Here is a 20,656-nt window from a genome sequence, read left to right as displayed (position 1 = left end):
TGTCTGAGGGAGTCGTCCATTGCTGACGCAGGTAACAGACCGTACGCCACACACACTGGAAAAGGCCTACAGACACCTGCAGCATGGCAAAACTCGGACACCACACACATGTGACAATGCAGATGCTTAGATCTCTACACAACGGATACAGACGCAAGACTGTAAGGTCCATGCGGTCAGTCACACACACAAGGCCCATGAAAAGTTTGAATCTGACATTGACGAACACCGTGACAAGTTAGAGGAGGCTTGGGAGAATACTGCACTTGAAATGTCTAATGTTACAAATATTAGTGATCAAGAAAAGCAGATTGAACAGGCTATAGCTCAACAGAGGTCATGCCATAGACTTTATCAAATGCTGTCACAGACTTTTCACGTACCTGACCGGGACAATACTGAAGAAAGCTTGTAAGAACGTGAACTGCAAAAAGCAGTTGATCTGGAACGTGATGGCTTCGTGCCAACCGCTATCACGGAAGCTGAAAGCCAGAGCAATGACCTATTGCGGAGACTGCATCACAGCGCTCCAGCACATCCAGACATTTAACATGGTCATCAAATTCAGTGCGATCCAATGTATCTAGCGCAGGTGCTACAAGTACGGGAGCTACCGCAGAGACCTCACATGTAAGGGCTGCTTACAGTCGGAAAGAGGTAGCCATGAAATTGGAGAGATCCTGTATCGAAGAAGAGGAGCAGAGGGACGCTGCTGCAGCCACAGGTGCTGCTGCCACTGCTAACGCCAGCGCATGGGAAGGCCGATTTGTAAGCAAATTTAGAGGCCTTACATGAAGAAAAGGAACCGGCTGCCGCTGAAGCCCAAGCCGTATGACAATATGACCGGGAGCACCGGAGCAATCGAATAACTTCAGAAGACCAAGCCCAACGTACCAGAAACTATGTAATAAACAATGCCAGTTCACCATCCGATGAGGAGGGTATCACAGATGACGAAGCTATGGAGAATCCACGTGAAGTAGATGCTGTTCCTCAAAAGCAGTAGTCTCCAAACTTTTACGTACGTGGGACACATCGTATATTCTACACATTTTCGCGAGCCAAAGAAAAAAAAATATTTTTATATATTTTATAAATGAATGATTAAGTTTTATTTTTTATCTTTTTGAGGTAATCAGCATGATATGATTCAGAACAAAAGAGAAATGTGACAATTACGAAGAAAGGATGCCGTGCTTACACTGGGAAAGGATATATAATGAGCAAAAATATATATATTTCAAGTTGCTGCGGGACGGATAAAATCTTGTGGGGGGCCTGACTGGGCCCCTGGGCTGTAGTTTGGAGACCCCTGCTCTAAAGGCATTCACTACCTGGGATGACTACAGCTACCACAGTGATCCACATGCTCGCACAAGTACAGATGCACTACAACAGGCTCACAATCCAGGTACGCTCATACTGAGAAACACACTTCCCCGTGCTTACATGCAGCAACCGCACATCCACCGTAAGGAAGAGACAACTGCAAGGTTCTCCTTAGCAAGAACCATTGCACATAACGCTTACTCGACACGCACATACACACACACACACCAAAGGCATCTGGTTAACCCCACTCTACCTTACAGTTCAACTCTGCAAACCTAAATGGCGAATAGAGTAACATATCCAAATACAACAGCCCACATCTTCCGCAACGGTCTCAGACTGAAGCATCAGGCTTGACAGACATAGCCAAGTACTTGGTCCAGTGTGAAGTGGTCAACACATGATTTGCCAAGTTCGACGCCCGTCCAGAGCACTACGGAGCATGGACGTCTACATTCAACAATATAATCGGGAGCCTGGACATCACCGCGAGTGAAGAACTTGACCTGCTAGCCAAATGGTTGTGGAGAGAATTTTTACATTTACTGACCTCAGTCTCTTCACATACTCTGAACAGCACTCAAGAAGGTCTTAACTCAGTATGGCAAAGACTAGAGGAGTGCTATGGCAGCCCAAAGATAATTGAAGATGGCTTTTCAAAAGTATTGATAATTTCCCCAGAATCTCGTGCAACGACCATATAATATTGTGAGAGCTTGGAGATCTGCTACGGGGATTTTAGTTTGCATAGGCTGACCCATTTCTACCAGATGGATCTCGCAAGCTTCAAGATACAAGATAGAAGATACGTTCTTTTCAAACTTCATTAGTAATAAGCAAAATCAAGAAATGATCCTAGCTTCGCCCTACGTACATTAACCGTATCTAGTGCAAGCTACTTAAAGAATGAAGGACCAGTGACAAGATACAGCAACACTAAAACATCTATATCGGTCCACAGGACAGACGTGTCTCCTACAACATATACACGCCCTAATCATCCTATCACTACAAGGAAGGAAACGGGATCCAAATATGGAATGTCCTATACAGAAGAAACGACGCCCACTTAACAAGTGTATTGGGTTTAGAATGAAGTCCATAGAGGAACGCAGGAACCTATGCAAGGAACTTGGAGTTTGCTTCAAATGCTGCGCTTCCACAAATCACTTATTCCGAGATTGCAAAGAAGCTATGAAATGCACAGTGTGATAGTGACAGGCATGTAGCAGCTTACATACAGATACCTTTATACCTAACCAACTCAATGCCCCTAACCCCATGACAAAGCATGGCGGGGAAGAGGGAGACAAGAAAATATCATCACCATCTGTCACATCCAAGTGTACGGATGTTTGTGGATAAGGACGTGACGGGACATCCTGCACCAAAATATGTCTGGTCGCAGGTCACCCTGAGGAACAACCTGAGAGGGCTACAAGAATATACGCCATCATCGAGGATCAGAGCAACCGATCATTAGTCAGGTCAGAGTTCTTTGACTTATACAACATCCGAGACAATGCCTCCCCCTACGCATTCAGCAAATGAGCAGGACGGATCGAAACAACCGGGAGAAGAGCAAACGCCTACATCATGTGTTCCATAGATGTTAGCATAAAGATACCACTCCCTGCTCTTATAGAATGTAATCAAATTGTCATGAACAGGAGCGAGATTCCCACACCAGACGCGACACGGCATCACCCACACCTTAGGGTATCAATCGCATCCCACCTTTAGAACAAGATGCCCAGATTTTACTACTCGCAGAAACATCCTGAAATGTACACAAAATTTGCGAACAGCGCAACGGATCTCATAACGCCTCGTATGCCCAAAGACTTGACCTTGGGTGGGTAATAGTGGGCGACGTATGCATTGACAAAGTGCATAAATTGGACAGCATTGAAGCCCGACGAACAAACATAATGGAATATGGACATGCATGCATCTGCAAACCCTGTCCTAGCCATATCCATGTGAAAGAAAGAGGAACAGTCATATCACTGAAACCCACAAAGACCTCTTCAGATCAGAGAACCTTGGCAATGGCCTAGGATGTACAGCAGTCCAGATGACAAAAGAAGATGAACCACCTTCGTCAAGTGAAGGAAAACATTTCACGAGGGTGATGGACAAATCAAACAGTTTGGTGGCTCTGCTTCCATTCCATTCACCCAGTAGACATCTCCTAAACAGAGTTGAAGGAACCAGGAAATCCACATGACCAAATCAGAGGCACAATGTGCTTGTATACCAGGACCATGCTACTGCGCCAGTGTCTGCAGAGCACGTCATAGCTTGCAAAACCAAAGTCTGACACAACCTGCTGAGATTTAAGGTGCAACTGCGGCGCTCCCCATGAAATATAGCAACTAATTAATGGTGGGTCTATTGAATAAAATCAGTAGCAAATATCAATATAAAACCAGATAACAATATTATACTGGCCCTTTCCAGGAACCTGACGAAGCAAGAGATACTTTACGGAAATAGGAATACCACACAGTCTCAACGCGGCTACCAGTGCCGGAAGTGTTTTTCTATTCATGTAAGTTTATATATACTTACGTTTGTCTATAATAAAGTGCATATATTTTATTCCTATTTGTAATTGTCTTCCTTTCCTGGATTACTGCAAGGACAGAGATTATCCACCAATACAGTCTTCTAGGAACCTAAAGATCAAGTCTGAGGGGGTACCTACGAAACCAAAGATACCTTGATGTGAGGAGCTCACACTTGTCCGTGTGAGTATAGTTGCTATCATCTATCAGCTTTTATCCCCACCATTACCCTATTCGGTTTTATTTATTTTAGATTTCATGTTTACTATATTCATGTTTTATCATTAATTGAGTGTTTTTAGATACATTCTCATGGTTTTCTGCGCTCACCACAACTATACTTCTACAACCTGCTGAGATGCCATCGGTTCTAGCAGACACATTTGAACTATTAAATCCAGACATTTACAGACAGATCCGCCCTCAAGTCTGTGCTCCTATCACAAATGTGACATCTAAGAATAGTCTTGGATCCCATAGTTTCTCAAAATGGTTAATGCTCAACCATGTAACCATTTCTTTCTGCCAAACACCTGGTGGTAAAGTAGACAGCTGTCGTGGTTGGCATCTCTGCAAAAGGTTAAGCACTGTCCGTGAAATAAGAGTCAAAGACGATTGTTACCAGTTGCGTCCAGGAAGAAACACATGCAAAGGAGATCAGCTGCATCAGTGGAAAAAGGAATATTTCTAAAGGGGGTTCCCTCTGGAAGTTTAATCATACAATCAACAAGGACGACCTTATGAGAATAGGCGATCGCCTTACAAATTCCAAATTGTGCTCGGAACACACGATTAGAATTGCTTGACGAACCAGATTCCATGATCCTGGAGGTGGGTTCAACTTGACTGTCCCATGAACCTCTACAACATTTATGTTTGCGGTCTCGACAATTGTCAAAGCCAGAACCTTTATCGGGACAATTACAGAGACATCCTTCTGGTGTCTCAACTGAGCTCTAGTAAAATAAGTACATTCAAGCCTTCGATCTAGGGAGGACCGAAACTGTAAAGACTTGGGATACATCCACTTGGGTGTCCCTATTACCATTTGTGGGTCCCACCCATTCTATGGCTCCTAAAGAGATCTTTTGAAGCACATAGCCATCCTGGACTGGTGCACCTACGTTGCATCCATCTCGCCAAAAAGACTTTGGAGCCAGAGTGGTACCAGCTGTTACCATGGAATTTATGTAGATTATGGACTTCAAAACAATTGCTCTATTGTATATTCATTATATGTTCCACATATGTTATAGTGGTATCTATTGATACCAGACAGGGAGTGTTCTGTACCCTGTATGAGTTTTATTTGCCCTATGGTTGCAGTTACTTTTTAGTATTAGTGTTACTGTGTAACTCCTATAGCAGTCTTCTCGGCCTGTTGCCTAGCAACGCCTTCCTCTGGCCTTTCTGATTTGCTATAATCCAGGAAACCCCTAACACTTGGTTTGGCCCTGCCCTATTTCCTTCATGTCTGATTGTAGCATCCTTCCTTTACAAGCCAGCAGCCATTGTTAGTGGTCTGTCCCTCACTGCTGGGAAAGCTCTGGTGTGGTTTTTTTTTTAACCTTCCCCTAATTTTGCAATCCCAAAGTCCCCTTTTGTTTTCTGTTTGCACTCCCCAATAAAGTTTTCAGAAACCTAAGAAGGACTCTGTTTGCTGGAAAAGGAGGTGAATTTAGCTGTGCGTTTTTACTCACTAAGCCACAGTGAGCCAGGAACATAAAAAATACCAAATATTTACCACAATTATGAGTGATTACATCTTCTGGAGAGTAATAAATGGCGTGCTCATTTTAATTAATCATTTTACAGCTCCATTGCAGAAACCTATATTATATTTGCTCTTTGTAACTGCACACGTTCCAAAACACCTGCTCATCCAAACATTAAACATGTTTCTTAACTTCTTTTGGTAGCAATTAACCTTGGTCTTTTATGTTACTAAAGTTGTAAACCGCTAATGCATGATTTACACTGCTTTCTCTACATTTTTTTTTAAATATGTTTTTTTTATGGCCAGTACTGTTGCATATTCATAAGGTATAGTTCTCATTTTCATTACCTTATTAATCAAAATCAGTTGAATATTCCCCCTTAAAAGAGATTCTGGGCTATTCAAAAGATGCACACAGTTCATTCAGATACTCCACTGAAAAAAAAGTACACAAATTGTGTCTGTCCTTTTTGTACAAAGAGCTTAATTCAGTGAAAATATACTAGTTCTTTGAGTGGGGTTTCCCTCCTCCCCCACCCCTTTTTTTATAATGCAACTTCTTGATTAAATTTGGCTGGAAATTTGAGTTTGACTGGTTGTTTCCATAAATATTTATAGGTGGCTAGTTGAAGAATTAGAAAGGAAATAGAATATACACATAACATAGGTACATTTTATTTTTCATTGAGCATTTGAAAATGTTTTATGGAGCCTATTTGAAAAAGAAAAATAATTGCCATTACTTTGCTTGGGAAGAATCCAAAATGATACTCATTTACAGGGTAATTGTATATAGTCCAAAGCAGCTGTTTGTACCGTTTTCGGACAAAAATGCTGATTGACATCAGTGGGGATTTTCGTCCAAAAATGTCCTGAAAGTCTACTTCAGATAATATTGAAGTCCCTAAGATCACAGAGGCCAACTCTTTAACTCTTTGAGTGACAGAGAGACCAAAGCAGCAGAGTGCCCCAGCACATTGCAATCACATGATTGCTATATCACTGACGTCAACGCAAGAGGAGTCGTCTCCTGTTCCTTTTCCTGTCAGAACTCTTTCAGCCCCTGACGTTTCAGACATGAAAAGATTGCTATGTCATCATGGGATTCTAGTCACAGCACACCACTTGGTCTAGGACATTTGGACGCGACCGAATGGCCGCCGGCGGTTTGCCATGACTCGCCCCACTGCCGGAAGCTGCTGCTGCCGGCCACTTCACTGCTAAGGTAAATGCTTTACCCTAAAGTCCCCTTACCGCTAAAACCCCTTAAATTAACCACTTACCCTTAGCCCTCACCCTAAAACCCCTTAAATTAACCCCTTACCCTAAACCGTAATAAAATTTCTCTTCAGAAGTGGCCAGCAGCGGATCGGCTGCAGTGGGGTGAGTTGCGGTGAAGCTCCGGCGGCCATCTGGTCGCAGCCAAACGGCCACGACCAAATATCCCATTCCGACACTAATAGCATTAAATCATTCAAAAATAGAAAAAAGCAAACAAAAATAGAGGCTACCGACCGAGTGCTCCAGGGTGAACAAACGGCTTTTTGACAATCTAGCAGATCTAGAAAAATACCTCCAAGCACTCAATGTAATTTCAACACAGTTTTGGTATTCAAATGCCTTCATCAGGGGTAAATACATCATAGGACACTCAAGGGATTAATATTAATGTACTCTTACCCACCCGAAGGAAATATCCTGCACACTGTAGTTTAAGAATATCATTAAATTGTGTTATTGGTAATGTTCCTGGTCAAAATGTACAACAATATTAAGTGAAAATCACATCTATTGTGTACACTACAATGTTAGGAGTTGTGTAGTTGCTCATATCCAGCTTAGGAAAGAATGTATCAGGAGTTTCAAAATTGCCATGAGCAGGGGAAGGTAGTCTTTGTAGAATAACTTCTCAAATGGAGTCCACGCAAAGCCTATGTTGATATAAATGTAACCCCTCCCTGCCCGGCTCCTAGGGAGTTTACATAGCTGTTTGTCTATCTGGCTACTGATGATGTGTTACCTTGTCAGGGGTGCTGGTCCGTGCAGGCTTGGCGTGAATGCAGATGGAAATGATGGGCGTCAGGAACTTTGTAGTTCTTAAACAATGATCTTTATTTGTCGCCCCTGGATGCAGGGTCCTCTTTTCTTCCAGTACAATAAATATTGCCATAGTTGGTATATGTTCCCCTGGAACAGTCTATGATCTTAATACAGTGTCATCTTCAAACACCCACTCTTCATACTTGTATATGGTACATATACTTCACGAACTTCAGGGACATCTGTTGCGTGCCTTCCTCTTTGAACAGGCTGCTTCACCTTGGCCATACTTTGGGACCCTAGCTTGAAAGGCACTGTCCCTATCTAAAACACAACAAATGGAACTGGTCTATCCTATACGCTTACATTTTAACTATATACACTGAGGCTCCTCTCCTCAGCCTCCAGAAACTTAAGAGCCTACAAGCTTCAGCAGCTCTATATATACACCCTTTTGAGAGGACACCATGACCCTGGATTCAGAGGGAGGGGTTTGGATATTGCTTAGCCATACTGAACCAGGTGACAGGCTAAACACCTTTTAGAAGGCGAGTGTGGCTAGGCCCTTGCTTGGTTACTTTGCAACATAATATGGGAGAAGGGCATTACTCTGCAGCAACCCATACAGGTATCCCTTTAGGACCCTTAACCCCACTAAATACACATGGTAATCCCAGAGGGGGGTTACATCAATATATCTTAAAAATAAGGCAAAATAAGGTTACAGTATATAATAAAGTATGTGATCAGGTTGTGATATATTGTAATGGTCCGAAATAAGAGTTCTTTGGATAAACATTGTGTAATCTCGGAAACCTGTGAGGTTTTAAAAAACCTGTACAGTAAAATTCCGCATGTTGTTGCATTAAGTCCTTTTTTTAATTTGAAAACAAATATTCACTTCTCTATGATCAATATTATTAATAGGACGATGTAGTACTATGATTAGCATAACAATATTAAAGGAAATTTGTATATGAATAAATGTAAAACACTAGACCCGACGACGTAAGGATGTTCTGTTAACTGTATATTTAAACATTTAGCAGCAACCTATGTTTGGCTTTCCTTTATTCTTTGGCCTATTGAATAATACTCCTGTCTACCTTTCTATTAAATGTTGCACAGTTTTTCCCCTCTCAAAATGTTTCAAGGCTGTTCTTTTCCTACCTTCACATTACTGGTTGTGCTTCAGTTTCATTACAGGACATCACAATGAGGAAAGCATTTCGAAGTTCAACAATTCAGGATCAGCAGTTGTTTGATCGCAAGACTTTGCCAATTCCTCTTCATGAAACATATGACTTATGTGAACATCCTCCACCTCTTAATATACTATCTCCCTACAGGTGAGTGTAAAAAATATACACTTTCCACGTAAAATTACCTACGTTCTATATCTAATTATACACCACAAATGTAGGTCATAAACTGAAATCAAAGCGGTTGCTGCCTTGATGCTGTCCCTGTTAATCTTTTGATAAGTAGATCTGTTTAAATAAATCAATAAAAAAAAAACATCCTTTCTCCAAGAATTTAACTATATAGATTTTTTTCTTTTCCTTGAAATTCACAAAACTGCTGCTGCTTACAGCACATGGTGTACAACAGATTTCACACGTTTGTGCCCATTATTTTAGCATACCAATTAAATTAAAATGTTCTTTGAACATTGTGTTCAATTATGAAGTGTTAATTACCATCAGCAGACACACTTTTTTAACTCCCATTTATTTAATTACTCAGTTATTTTAAACAGCATTGATGTCTTAGCGTGGCATGGCAGAATCCTTGGTCACCATGGTGGATCAATGTAACATTCCGTTTCCCTTGTTGTGCCTACAACATTTTACAAATACTTTTTGTTCCACTGCAAAGTCATGTTTAAGCCTGAACTACAGATATATATTCTTTTAGCTTGGACTTAAAGTTCTGATCATTCAAAGTACTTTTTAAAATGTTGAATCCTCTGAACAAACCTTTCCATGTTGGAGGAGGATGCAATATATGAATGCCATGTAAGCCTTCCCATTCAATGATCTCACATTGGCCGGGAGTCATGAAAATGAGATCTGCACTATCACGCCTGAATCTGCAATATCTAGCATTGACTTTAAAGGCAGGTATCGACGATTTTGCCTCAATAGAGCAGATAATGCTTTGATGACTCCCGCCCAATGTTGCTTACAATTTAATAGTTTCCATTTCATCCTCTATCTACATTGTGCTGCAAAACATTCTCCAATCTATATATAGAGTTGCGGCTGCATTTTAAGGGTTAACCAATTGTAGATGTATTGGTAATAGGCTGGCTGGAAATACAAATTTAGGTATATCTGTGAACGAAGCAATAAAAGGTATGGATTTGTATCCATTCCCTCATTTCCCCCAACTCCCACTTGAACTGAGGGCCACATTGCTTTCTCTGTTTTTGATGGGCATAAAGTATTGCTTTGGATTATCTGAAGCTATGCTTTCTGCATATACTTACTGTTACTTGCTTCGGTTCATAGGTGGAGGATGCAGATACTATTATTAGGATGATAGACTTGGCACAGTGGTTTAGGAGGGGGAGGCAGTGCGTTTGCAGGCTGTGACTATCAGAATTATGTTTTCAGGAGTCTTATCCAAAAAGACAGGTAAGTTCCTGATTTCCTGAGCGTTAATATTGTATTAGATGGCCTGGGGCAGCCATCCAATACTTAGTCTTAAAATAAGTAATACTAGACAGCCATGACTCCTCTTTGAACTAAATAATGACACTGAAAATTAATGTCTGGAATACAAATGTTGAAGGTCGTTAGGACAGAATGGCTAAAGTTAAGTTCATACGTTTAATTAAACATGAAGCTGTAATAGCTTCATGTTTCTCTCTAATACTGTTTAATTATTTTTTTTTACAGGGATGATGGTAAGCAAGGTTTAAAATTTTATACTAATCCATCCTACTTTTTTGATCTGTGGAAAGAGAAGATGCTGCAGGACACAGAGGACAAAAGGAAAGAAAAGAGAAAGCAGAAGGTATTATGACATGAAGCAGCATTTGGAACATAATAGTACTTGTCTGTGCTCTATGCTGTTAAAGGATGAAACAACAATAATAGATATTTCACCCTCAATATATTGTCTTGCACATTTCTGAACTATTTGGGCCCCTCTTTTTTTATGATGCTGTACCAATTACCGTTTTCTGCGTAGTATATATGCACTTGGTCTGCATCAGAACATGTGCTCCCCCATTGTCTGCCGCATACAGTGTAGGTTCATCATGGCAAGTAAAAAGAACAGATGAGGGAAATCATGAAAAGGAGTGTTAAGAAATGATGAAGGAGAGATGAGGCCATTTCTATAAAAGAAGACAAGTTCTAAAAATCTGTTAGTTCCAGTACATTTGTATGGGCGGAACCTATGGTTCTTACCCTGCCTTTCAGAAGAAACCTTACTGAGAAAAGAACACTGTAGTGATTCTAAAGTTTGTGATAATTTTCACAAATTCTCAAGCAGCTCTCAGATCTTGATTGAAGCTCTACAGGCTCATTTAAACATGGCTGTCACCGTTTCATGAAATTCCTTCTAAAACCCTGCATGTTTGATATTACTACAGCACTGTTATCTCATTAGGTAATCCATAAACAAATCTATTCATTGGGGGGAAAAATTGTCCATTGTAATATTCTAATAAACATATTTACAATTGTGAAGAAATAAAGGGGTAGGGGAGTTTTTGTTACTTTATAGTACCAAAGTTTTGTAATGTAGCGTGTTAAGTGTTCCTAATTGGAACTGTGAAAACTCTCAGGGACAACATTTTTACATCCAACATCATAATCAATAACATCATTTATATAAATATTGATGTGAAAACCCTTTTCAAGTTTAAACTCTGCTTGTACACATTGTTATTCTTCTGTCCAAATTAATATATATTGCTGATGTCTAGGTTAATATGATCTGAAATTATGTAATTTCCACCTTGCTTTGTGATGCTTTCCCTTACAGCAAAAGAATATAGATCGTCCACATGAGCCAGAAAAAGTGCCTCGGGCTCCACGTGACAGGCGTCGTGAGTGGCAGAAGTTAGCTCAAGGTCTGGAGCTGGCTGAAGATGACGCAGACCTTCTATATAAGCACTTGGAAATTGTAAATGGCCCAGCCTCACATTATGAAACAAGGTTTGTTTTATTAACCGTATAAACGTTTGTCCTCACTTTCACTTTTGTTTACGAGAAATCGTTTGTACAGTGAAGACTTACAGCACAGATCTTATGCCATAAAATACTCTACTTAAAATACCATACTACCTTTTGTAAGCTTCATGCTGTAGCATACTTCTTTATAAGCATTTTTTTTATTGATTGCGAAACTATCTATTGGGGGCCTCCACACAAACTCATTAAAATTTAGATTTTAGGTCTGTGATTTCAGTGACTTGGAATATAAACTCGGGAGCATGAATTCCTTTTCCTATCTTGTGCTTTTATATTTGTTGCATTACAGTTCCCTGTATTCTAATGTCTACTTTGTAAAGTATTACATACATTTGTGACACTATACAAAATACAGTATATAGACACACCTCAGAATATCCAGCACAGTTTTTTAAGGTTCCGTAACACTCTTTCCAATCCTACATTTCATTCTTACATAAAATGGATTGTCTTCTTGTGCCCAGCATAGCAACGCATCGAGTGCTTTCTTCAAATTAAGCTTTTTCTACAACAAAGAATTAACAAATATCCATTTATATTTAAGTTATAGAACTTTATCAATATATATTTTTCCTGGTTGTTCCCATAGCAGTGGTCACCACTTAAGTTCCACCCTTCGGCTGTGATAGAGATTTCTGTCCTATTTGTTGGAGGACCATAAATAGCCCTTCCTTTCCTCCCCAGGTGGTCTTTTTCTGTCCTATCTTATCTGGGGTACAGTAGCTGTTAGGATTTTTCTGTAATATAGAAGGGGGCTTGATCCACAGGAGTTGTCTGCCTCTCTCCCGCTGAAGCCCAAATGTCCGCACTCCAAGGAGCTGCTTGTTCTGTGGAACTGAAGGGAGGCCAAATAGCCGCTGAGGCTCGCAGCTTCAGAAGCCTGGTAAGAGCTGCCTGTGCAAGAGTCCTGGTATATGCCATACCACGTGGACTTAGAAGACACCGAGGGACGTCGCGGTGACGTTATGAAGAAAAAAGTGGAGGTTTTAAAAGTTCTCAGCAAACAAATGCTGACGCGGTCCTGTTGCTCTGTACTTCACACGAGACGCGCAGAAGACAGCTTTTACACTGGGTAGCTTGCTCAAGTGCTGCAAAGTGAGGTGTAGGTGCTACTAGCCTACCTAAGGATACAGGCACTGCTTACAAACGTGCAGGCCAATCGTGGATGCAGTCTCTACAAAGACTACTATTAAAAAGTTTCAAAGGTAAGCCCCAGGGAGACATTAGTTGTCAATTTGTTTGTTTTATAAAAGATGGGTAATTTGTATTGGTATTTGTATTATGTCAGTATTCCAAGATGACAACAGAAGGATCCAGTGGCCAAAGTTCCTACAGAGCAGGCTACTAGGGAAAAAAGCCACAAGTAAAACAAGACATTGGGCTGCTTGTGATAAGTCGATACTAGGAAAAAAAGAAAAAGCAGACGAGGATTGCCTAAAAGATGCGGCAAAGGATCCAATTGAACCGATGTCTGACTTAATCTTCTGGATGAAGGCGACGGTAAACCAGGGTATAGCATCTTCTACAGTTGTGTGAAAAAGAAAGTACACCCTCTTTGAATTCTATGGTTTTACATATCAGGACATAATAACAATCATCTGTTCCTAAGCAGGTCTTAAATGAGGTAAATACAACGTCAGATGAACAACACCACATGACATATTACACCATGTCATGATTTATTTAACAAAAATAAAGCCAAAATGAAGAAGCTATGTGTGAAAAATGAAGTACACCCTTACTGCTTCCATAGGAATTAAAATGCTAAGTAGCTGTAAGGACGCCGTGTCTCCTACCTCCAGCGTCGTCCCGCTCCTCAGCCCCGACGCTTGTCTCCGCTGCCGGAGCCCCCGGCTCCTCTCTCCCTCCTGTCAGACGTGCGCGCCGCCGGGGCAGACCCCCGCGCACGCCAACGCCTGCGGCTTACCTCCCCAGCGTACTTCCACTTCCTACGCCTACACGGATGTCGCACGCACGCTCGCAAGTATGGCCACCTCCACTGCTGCCAATGATCTTGTTTCTCTCACACCTGTTCTGCATCCAGCCTCAGCGTATCAGCGCTCTACCTACGTCTGACCTCACTGCTAGTAGTTCCCATTGGTCCCTCTCGGTATATAGTGCTACCAGCCCAGAGCTGATTGCTGAGCATAGTCAGACTCTCGTTGTGCTTGCTACAAGCTACCTCGCAGTTCCCGGACTCCCGTTTTCTGGCACCCTCGACCCCGGCTCGTTCATCGGACTTCTACCTTCTCCTCTTCTCGACTTTGGCATTGGACTTCGACTACTCTTGACCTCTCCGACCCTGACTCTGGCAAGTACTTCTACGATTCTACATTCTCCTGCCCAGACCCAGGCTATCTACTCTACTCTGCTTACCGGACCCGCTCACGTGGCTGTAGGGCGGTGGTTTGCTCGTATCCCCACCTCGGCCTCGCGGTTCAGTCCGGTTTGTGGTGAGCACCCGTGACCAGTCCCGTGACAGTAGCAGACAGCAAACTTAATTAAACCCAGCTCAAAACCTAAGATTCTTGGGTATTCCATTCAACAGGCATGGTTTTTCTTCCCTGGTTGTCAGCACGTCAACGAGTTGCTTGTTCCGTGTGAACCAAGGGAAGCCATGCTGCATATTGCTGCTGAGGCTCACAGCTCCAGAAGCCTGGTAAAAGCTGCTTGTGCAGGGGCATGCAGTAGTCCTGGTTGAAGCTGGCTCATACTTACGACAGATGCAAATGCCACAGGCTGTTGTGCCTAACTATAAGCGGTAATGGAGGCGATCAGACACTTCTCCTTATGGTTACGAGGGTGCAGTGTGAAGGTCAGGTCAGAAAATCGTACTTCTGTGACCTATATAAGGAGACAAGGAGGCACAAGAAGTCTCGTACTCCTGGAGCACCCCAATCCAGGGGCTGGACTTCGATGACTTGGAGGTTGAGCAGGAGCTGCTCAGATCCAGAGGGCTATCGCTCAAGGTGGTACAAACCTTTATGGCTTCAAGGAAGGAAACTTCTTCTATAGTTTGCCGTAGAATGTGGCAGCGATTCCATTTGTGGTCTCAACCCCAAAATGGAACCTCCTACTCGCACAATTCTGGAGTTCCTGCAAGAGGGTCTAGAGCTGGGACTTGGTACTAGCTCACTGAAGCACCATCAGCACTGTTAGAAAGCACTTAGCTGCCATAGATCTCATAAGTTGATTCTTCCAAGCTTTGAGGAGAATCGGACCAAAATATAAGGATCTAGTTCCTGCTTGGGACACTCTCTTCTCAAGCTTCAGATACGGATCCAACGTTCAAGACAGTCCTGCAGATGTCAGTGACATCGGCACGTGGGATTGGTGAATTACGGCCTTGTCAGTAAAGGAACCTTTCATCCATCAAGACGTGGTCGTCTTGAGGCCAGTTCAACTCTATGTACTTATCCAAGCTCATTTCAAAATTCCATCTCAATCAGGCGGTAAGAATACCCTCATTTTCCCAAAACCGGCAAATAACAAAGAACAGTTTCTACACATGTTAGATGTGCTCAGGTGCTTAAACCTCTACCTTTCCAGAACGGAAGGATTTAGGAAGTCAGAAAGGCTGTTCATCCTTCCAAAGAGACTAAGGAAGGGACAAACCGCCTCAAAGTCTACGACTAGTAACTAAATTGTAAGGCCTATTACGAAGGCCTATACTATCTAGAAAATTCCAACCCCAGAGCTGGTAAAGGCCCATTCTATGAGAGACATGGCTACATCCTGAGCAGCAAAGGTTAAGGCTTACCCTGCAGAATTATGCAGGACGTCAATATGGTCGTCAATTAGTATGTTTATGAAGCACTATTTTATTTTTTATTTTTGTCGGTACTGCTATGGCTAGTCCAATTGGTGACCACTGCCATGGGGACACCGAGGAAAATAGAAAGTTGATACTCAACTTGCCGTCATTTTCTTTTCCTGGAGTCCATCCATGGCAGTGCTCGCCAATTCCCTCCCAAATGTTATGTCTAAGATTATATTAATGTTTCTAGTTATACATTAGAAATTCCTTCTAAAACCCTGTATGTTTGGTATCACTACAGCATTGTTACCTCATTGGTTAATCTATAAATAAATACATATATTCATTGACATTTGTATGTGTCTTTTCTAAAATTCTAATAAAAAATTAAAATTATGAAGAAATAAACCAGTAGCTAAGTTTTGGTTTTCTAGTATTAATGTTTGGTCATGTTGTAGCACTGCAAAAACTTTCACATTACATGTTTATCAAGAATGTGACATTGATTTGGTCTATTTGTGCCCAGCATGGGAATGCATTGTGTACTTTTGTTTTTTTTTTTTTCAAATTAAGCTATTCCTGCTACGACAAAGAATTAACAAATACTGTATGCCTTTAATAAGTGAAATTAACCTCTTCAACAACCACTCAAGTGCCCCACATTGTGGGGATACTTTTCAGTAAAGGTTTTTGCAATACATTACATTTTCAATATTTTAAAGTAATAATGGGACCAAGAACAAGCTTAAAAGAAACAGCGTACATTCATTGTGGATCCACGAAGGCCTTCAAGAGATGTGATGCTAGTAGGATTTCGGTCCACACTGTTGCAAGATCTCCACATTTATAGCATAATGCTGGTGCTTGCAGAACCATTAATTTGTGCAACTAATACAAATATTTATCTTGGTTATGTTTAAGAATTATGCAAGAGATTTTGTTTTCAACATGCATTAACAGATAATTAGGTCAAATAATACATACAAAATGTAATTCTTAGTACCAACCTCTCCATCACAGTAGTTTAGTTGCTGCCATGCCACAGTGTTTCTCTTTATTTGGAAAATATAAATATTGATTTTCTGTATTTTCCTTGTTTCCGTTATAGATGGTCTGAATGTGGTGGGTCAAGAAATGGTCTTCAAGCATAATGACCCCTGTATTAAAGCTTAAGGCCTATTTTTTTTTTTTTTTTTTGTATGGAAAATAAATTTTAGTCAAATTATACATGAAAATAGTCAAACTAATTTTAAAGAAATTAGTTTGAACTTCGGAAAGGAATTATAAATGCACTTTCTGGTGTGTTTTATTTTTTTTTTAATTTATTTATTTTTTTGACATGGGTGTCCCTTTATTTTATCTATGCATTTTCTAAAATTCTGGCATATTTCTGACCATTCTTAGTTTTAATAACAAAAAATATTAGACCGCACACCACACAGTCTGTATAAAGAGAAACACTAGATGCAAACGGGAACCGGGAGGACCCTATTTCCTCCCAAATAATCAATGAACCACAAATGTTCCCAGCACTCAAACGGAAAAAACAAAGAAGTAAATGGATCAGCCAAAAACGCATTTAATGGTACACGAATGATGCACACAATGGTCAAACATAGACCGAAAAACACACTATGTACTAGGATAGGGACAAGGACAGGGAAGGGGAGAAGGGAGAGGGGAGGGAGGGAAAAAGTGGGAAACACAGGGGGTATAAAAGTCCAGAGCAGGGGGGGGCAACGTAACGTTTCGGGGTATAATAACCCCTTCTACAGGCCCTTTCCCAGGATGACTGTAGTCACCTGGTACGTCCCTCAACCCTGCGACAACGTCCCTGAGATACACAGTACCAGACTAATACTGAATGTCCAAACTGAATAAGAATAGGCTGTGAGGCACAAGACTCAGATAAACCTGGTAAGAGTCTGAATCTAGATGGTGTATACCAACACTGTATGAGCTATTAAAGTGACAGGGGAGTTAGCTGGCAAAGCAGGGTACTAAGAGGTTAATAACCCACAGAAGTAAACTTTAAGTACAGTGAGTACAGGAAATGTCCTAAGGCAAAACGTGTTGTGGCAGCAAACTCTTCCTGGTGCAGACAGTGCTACCCTGCTTTGCCAGCTAACTCCCCTGTTAGTTTAATAGCTCATACAGTGTTGGTATACACCATCTAGATTCAGACTCTTACCAGCCACTTCCTCTGTCACATACACAGCTCTCTCAGAGTTGGTTTATCTGAGTCTTGTGCCTCACAGCCTATTCTTATTCAGTTTGGACATTCAGTATTAGTCTGGTACTGTGTATCTCAGGGACGTTGTCGCAGGGTTGAGGGAAGTACCAGGTGACTACGGTCATCCTGGGAACCGGCCTGTAGAAGGGGTTATTATACCCCGAAACGTTACGTTGCCCCCCCTGCCCTGGACTTTTATACCCCCCGTGTTTCCCCCTTTTTCCTTCCCTGTCCCTATCCTAGTACATAGTGTGTTTTTCGGTCTATGTTTGACCATTGTGTGCATCATTCGTGTACCATTAAATGCGTTTTTGGCTGATCCATTTACTTCTTTGTTTTTTCTGTTTGTGGTTCATTCTTAGTTTTAATATTTGTCCCTTTATGTGCATGCTGTAAACTGTAAAACTGTATCATATTCTATGCTCTTCCATATTTTTCGCTATATTGGATGCTCAACTGAAAGTATTTTCGACTCTCTACTCTGTATATCCGAACCTGTATTATGTTGTACCAGATGACTGGAGGAAAAGGTATACAGTTGTACAACTGAAGGTTAAATCTCCAAGTACACTCAAAGCTATAAGATACAGATTTGCTTTCTACATAGAGCAGCGGTGCGCAAACTGGGGGGCGCAAGATTGTTTAGGGGGGGCACAGGAAGCAGCGGCAATTTTGCCAGGAGCAGATGAAAAAAAGCCGTCTGCAGCTGCAATTTTTCTTTTGGCCATTAGGTGGCGCTGTGCTACACAGCAGCATCTCCCTGCTTCCTGCATCAGCGTGTGTGACACGGGGAGAGGGGGTGAGTGAGACTGGCACATGGGGGAGTGAGACTGGCACATGGGGGAGTGAGACTGGCACATGGGGGAGTGAGACTGGCACATGGGGGAGTGAGACTGGCACATGGGGGAGTGAGACTGGGACATGGGGGAGGAGTGAGACTGGGACATGGGGGGGGAGTGAGACTGGGACATGGGGGGGGAGTGAGACTGGGACATGGGGGGGGAGTGAGACTGGGACATGGGGGGGGGAGTGAGACTGGGACATGGGGGGGGAGTGAGACTGGGACATGGGGGGGGGAGTGAGACTGGGACATGGGGGGGGAGTGAGACTGGGACATGGGGGGGGGAGTGAGACTGGGACATGGGGGGGGGAGTGAGACTGGGACATGGGGGGGGGAGTGAGACTGGGACATGGGGGGGGGAGTGAGACTGGGACATGGGGGGGGGGGTGAGACTGGGACATGGGGGGGGGGGAGTGAGACTGGGACATGGGGGGGGAGTGAGACTGGGACATGGGGGGGGGAGTGAGACTGGGACATGGGGGGGGGAGTGAGACTGGGACATGGGGGGGGGAGTGAGACCGGGACATGGGGGGGGGGAGTGAGACCGGGACATGGGGGGGGGGAGTGAGACTGGGACATGGGGGGGGCGAGACTGGGACATGGGGGGGGGAGACTGGGACATGGGGGGGGGGGGAGACTGGGACATGGGGGAGTGAGACTGGGACATGGGGGAGTGAGACTGGGACATGGGGGAGTGAGACTGGGACATGGGGGAGTGAGACTGGGACATGGGGGAGTGAGACTGGGACATGGGGGAGTGAGACTGGGACATGGGGGAGTGAGACTGGGACATGGGGGAGTGAGACTGGGACATGGGAGAGTGAGACTGGGACATGGGAGAGTGAGACTGGGACATGGGGGAGTGAGACTGGGACATGGGGGAGTGAGACTGGGACATGGGGGGGGGGGGAGACTGGGACATGGGGGAGTGAGACTGGGACATGGGGGAGTGAGACTGGGACATGGGGGAGTGAGACTGGGACATGGGGGAGTGAGACTGGGACATGGGGGAGTGAGACTGGGACATGGGGGAGTGAGACTGGGACATGGGGGAGTGAGACTGGGACATGGGGGAGTGAGACTGGGACATGGGAGAGTGAGACTGGGACATGGGAGAGTGAGACTGGGACATGGGGGAGTGAGACTGGGACATGGGGGAGTGAGACTGGGACATGGGGGGGGGAGACTGGGACATGGGGGAGTGAGACTGGGACATGGGGGAGTGAGACTGGGACATGGGGGAGTGAGACTGGGACATGGGGGAGTGAGACTGGGACATGGGGGAGTGAGACTGGGACATGGGGGAGTGAGACTGGGACATGGGGGAGTGAGACTGGGACATGGGGGAGTGAGACTGGGACATGGGGGAGTGAGACTGGGACATGGGGGAGTGAGACTGGGACATGGGGGAGTGAGACTGGGACATGGGGGAGTGAGACTGGGACATGGGGGAGTGAGACTGGGACATGGGGGAGTGAGACTGGGACATGGGGGAGTGAGACTGGGACATGGGGGAGTGAGACTGAGACATGGGGGAGTGAGACTGGGACATGGGGGAGTGAGACTGGGACATGGGGGAGTGAGACTGGGACATGGGGGAGTGAGACTGGGACATGGGGGAGTGAGACTGGGACATGGGGGAGTGAGACTGGGACATGGGGGAGTGAGACTGGGACATGGGGGAGTGAGACTGGGACATGGGGGAGTGAGACTGGGACATGGGGGAGTGAGACTGGGACATGGGGGGTGACACTCGGACATGGGGGGTGACACTCGGACATGGAGGGTGACACTCGGACATGGAGGGTGACACTCGGACATGGAGGGGGGGTGAGACTGGGACATGGGGGGGTGAGACTGGGACATGAGAGGCTTAGACTGGGACATGGGGAGAGGGGGGGAGTGAGACTGGGACATGGTGGAGTGAGACTGGGACATGGGGGGGGTGAGACTGGGAC

General features: G+C 43.6%; 1 protein-coding gene across 5 annotated transcripts in view; it reads left to right on the top strand.

The window, feature by feature from the left end:
- The window catches only part of WASF1 (WASP family member 1), a 104,395-nt gene that overhangs the window by 72,221 nt on the left and 11,518 nt on the right, over positions 1 to 20,656 (top strand). For all 5 annotated transcript variants that reach the window (XM_075597606.1, XM_075597607.1, XM_075597605.1 and 2 more), the window contains 3 exons: positions 8,855 to 9,008; positions 10,563 to 10,680; positions 11,659 to 11,831. In XM_075597606.1, coding sequence (XP_075453721.1) covers positions 8,855 to 9,008; positions 10,563 to 10,680; positions 11,659 to 11,831 — 445 coding nt within the window. The remainder of the gene's footprint in view (positions 1 to 8,854; positions 9,009 to 10,562; positions 10,681 to 11,658; positions 11,832 to 20,656) is intronic.

Source organism: Ascaphus truei, chromosome 4, assembly GCF_040206685.1.
Source record: "Ascaphus truei isolate aAscTru1 chromosome 4, aAscTru1.hap1, whole genome shotgun sequence".
NCBI lineage: Eukaryota > Metazoa > Chordata > Amphibia > Anura > Ascaphidae > Ascaphus > Ascaphus truei.
This window is presented reverse-complemented; position numbering and strand designations above follow the sequence as displayed.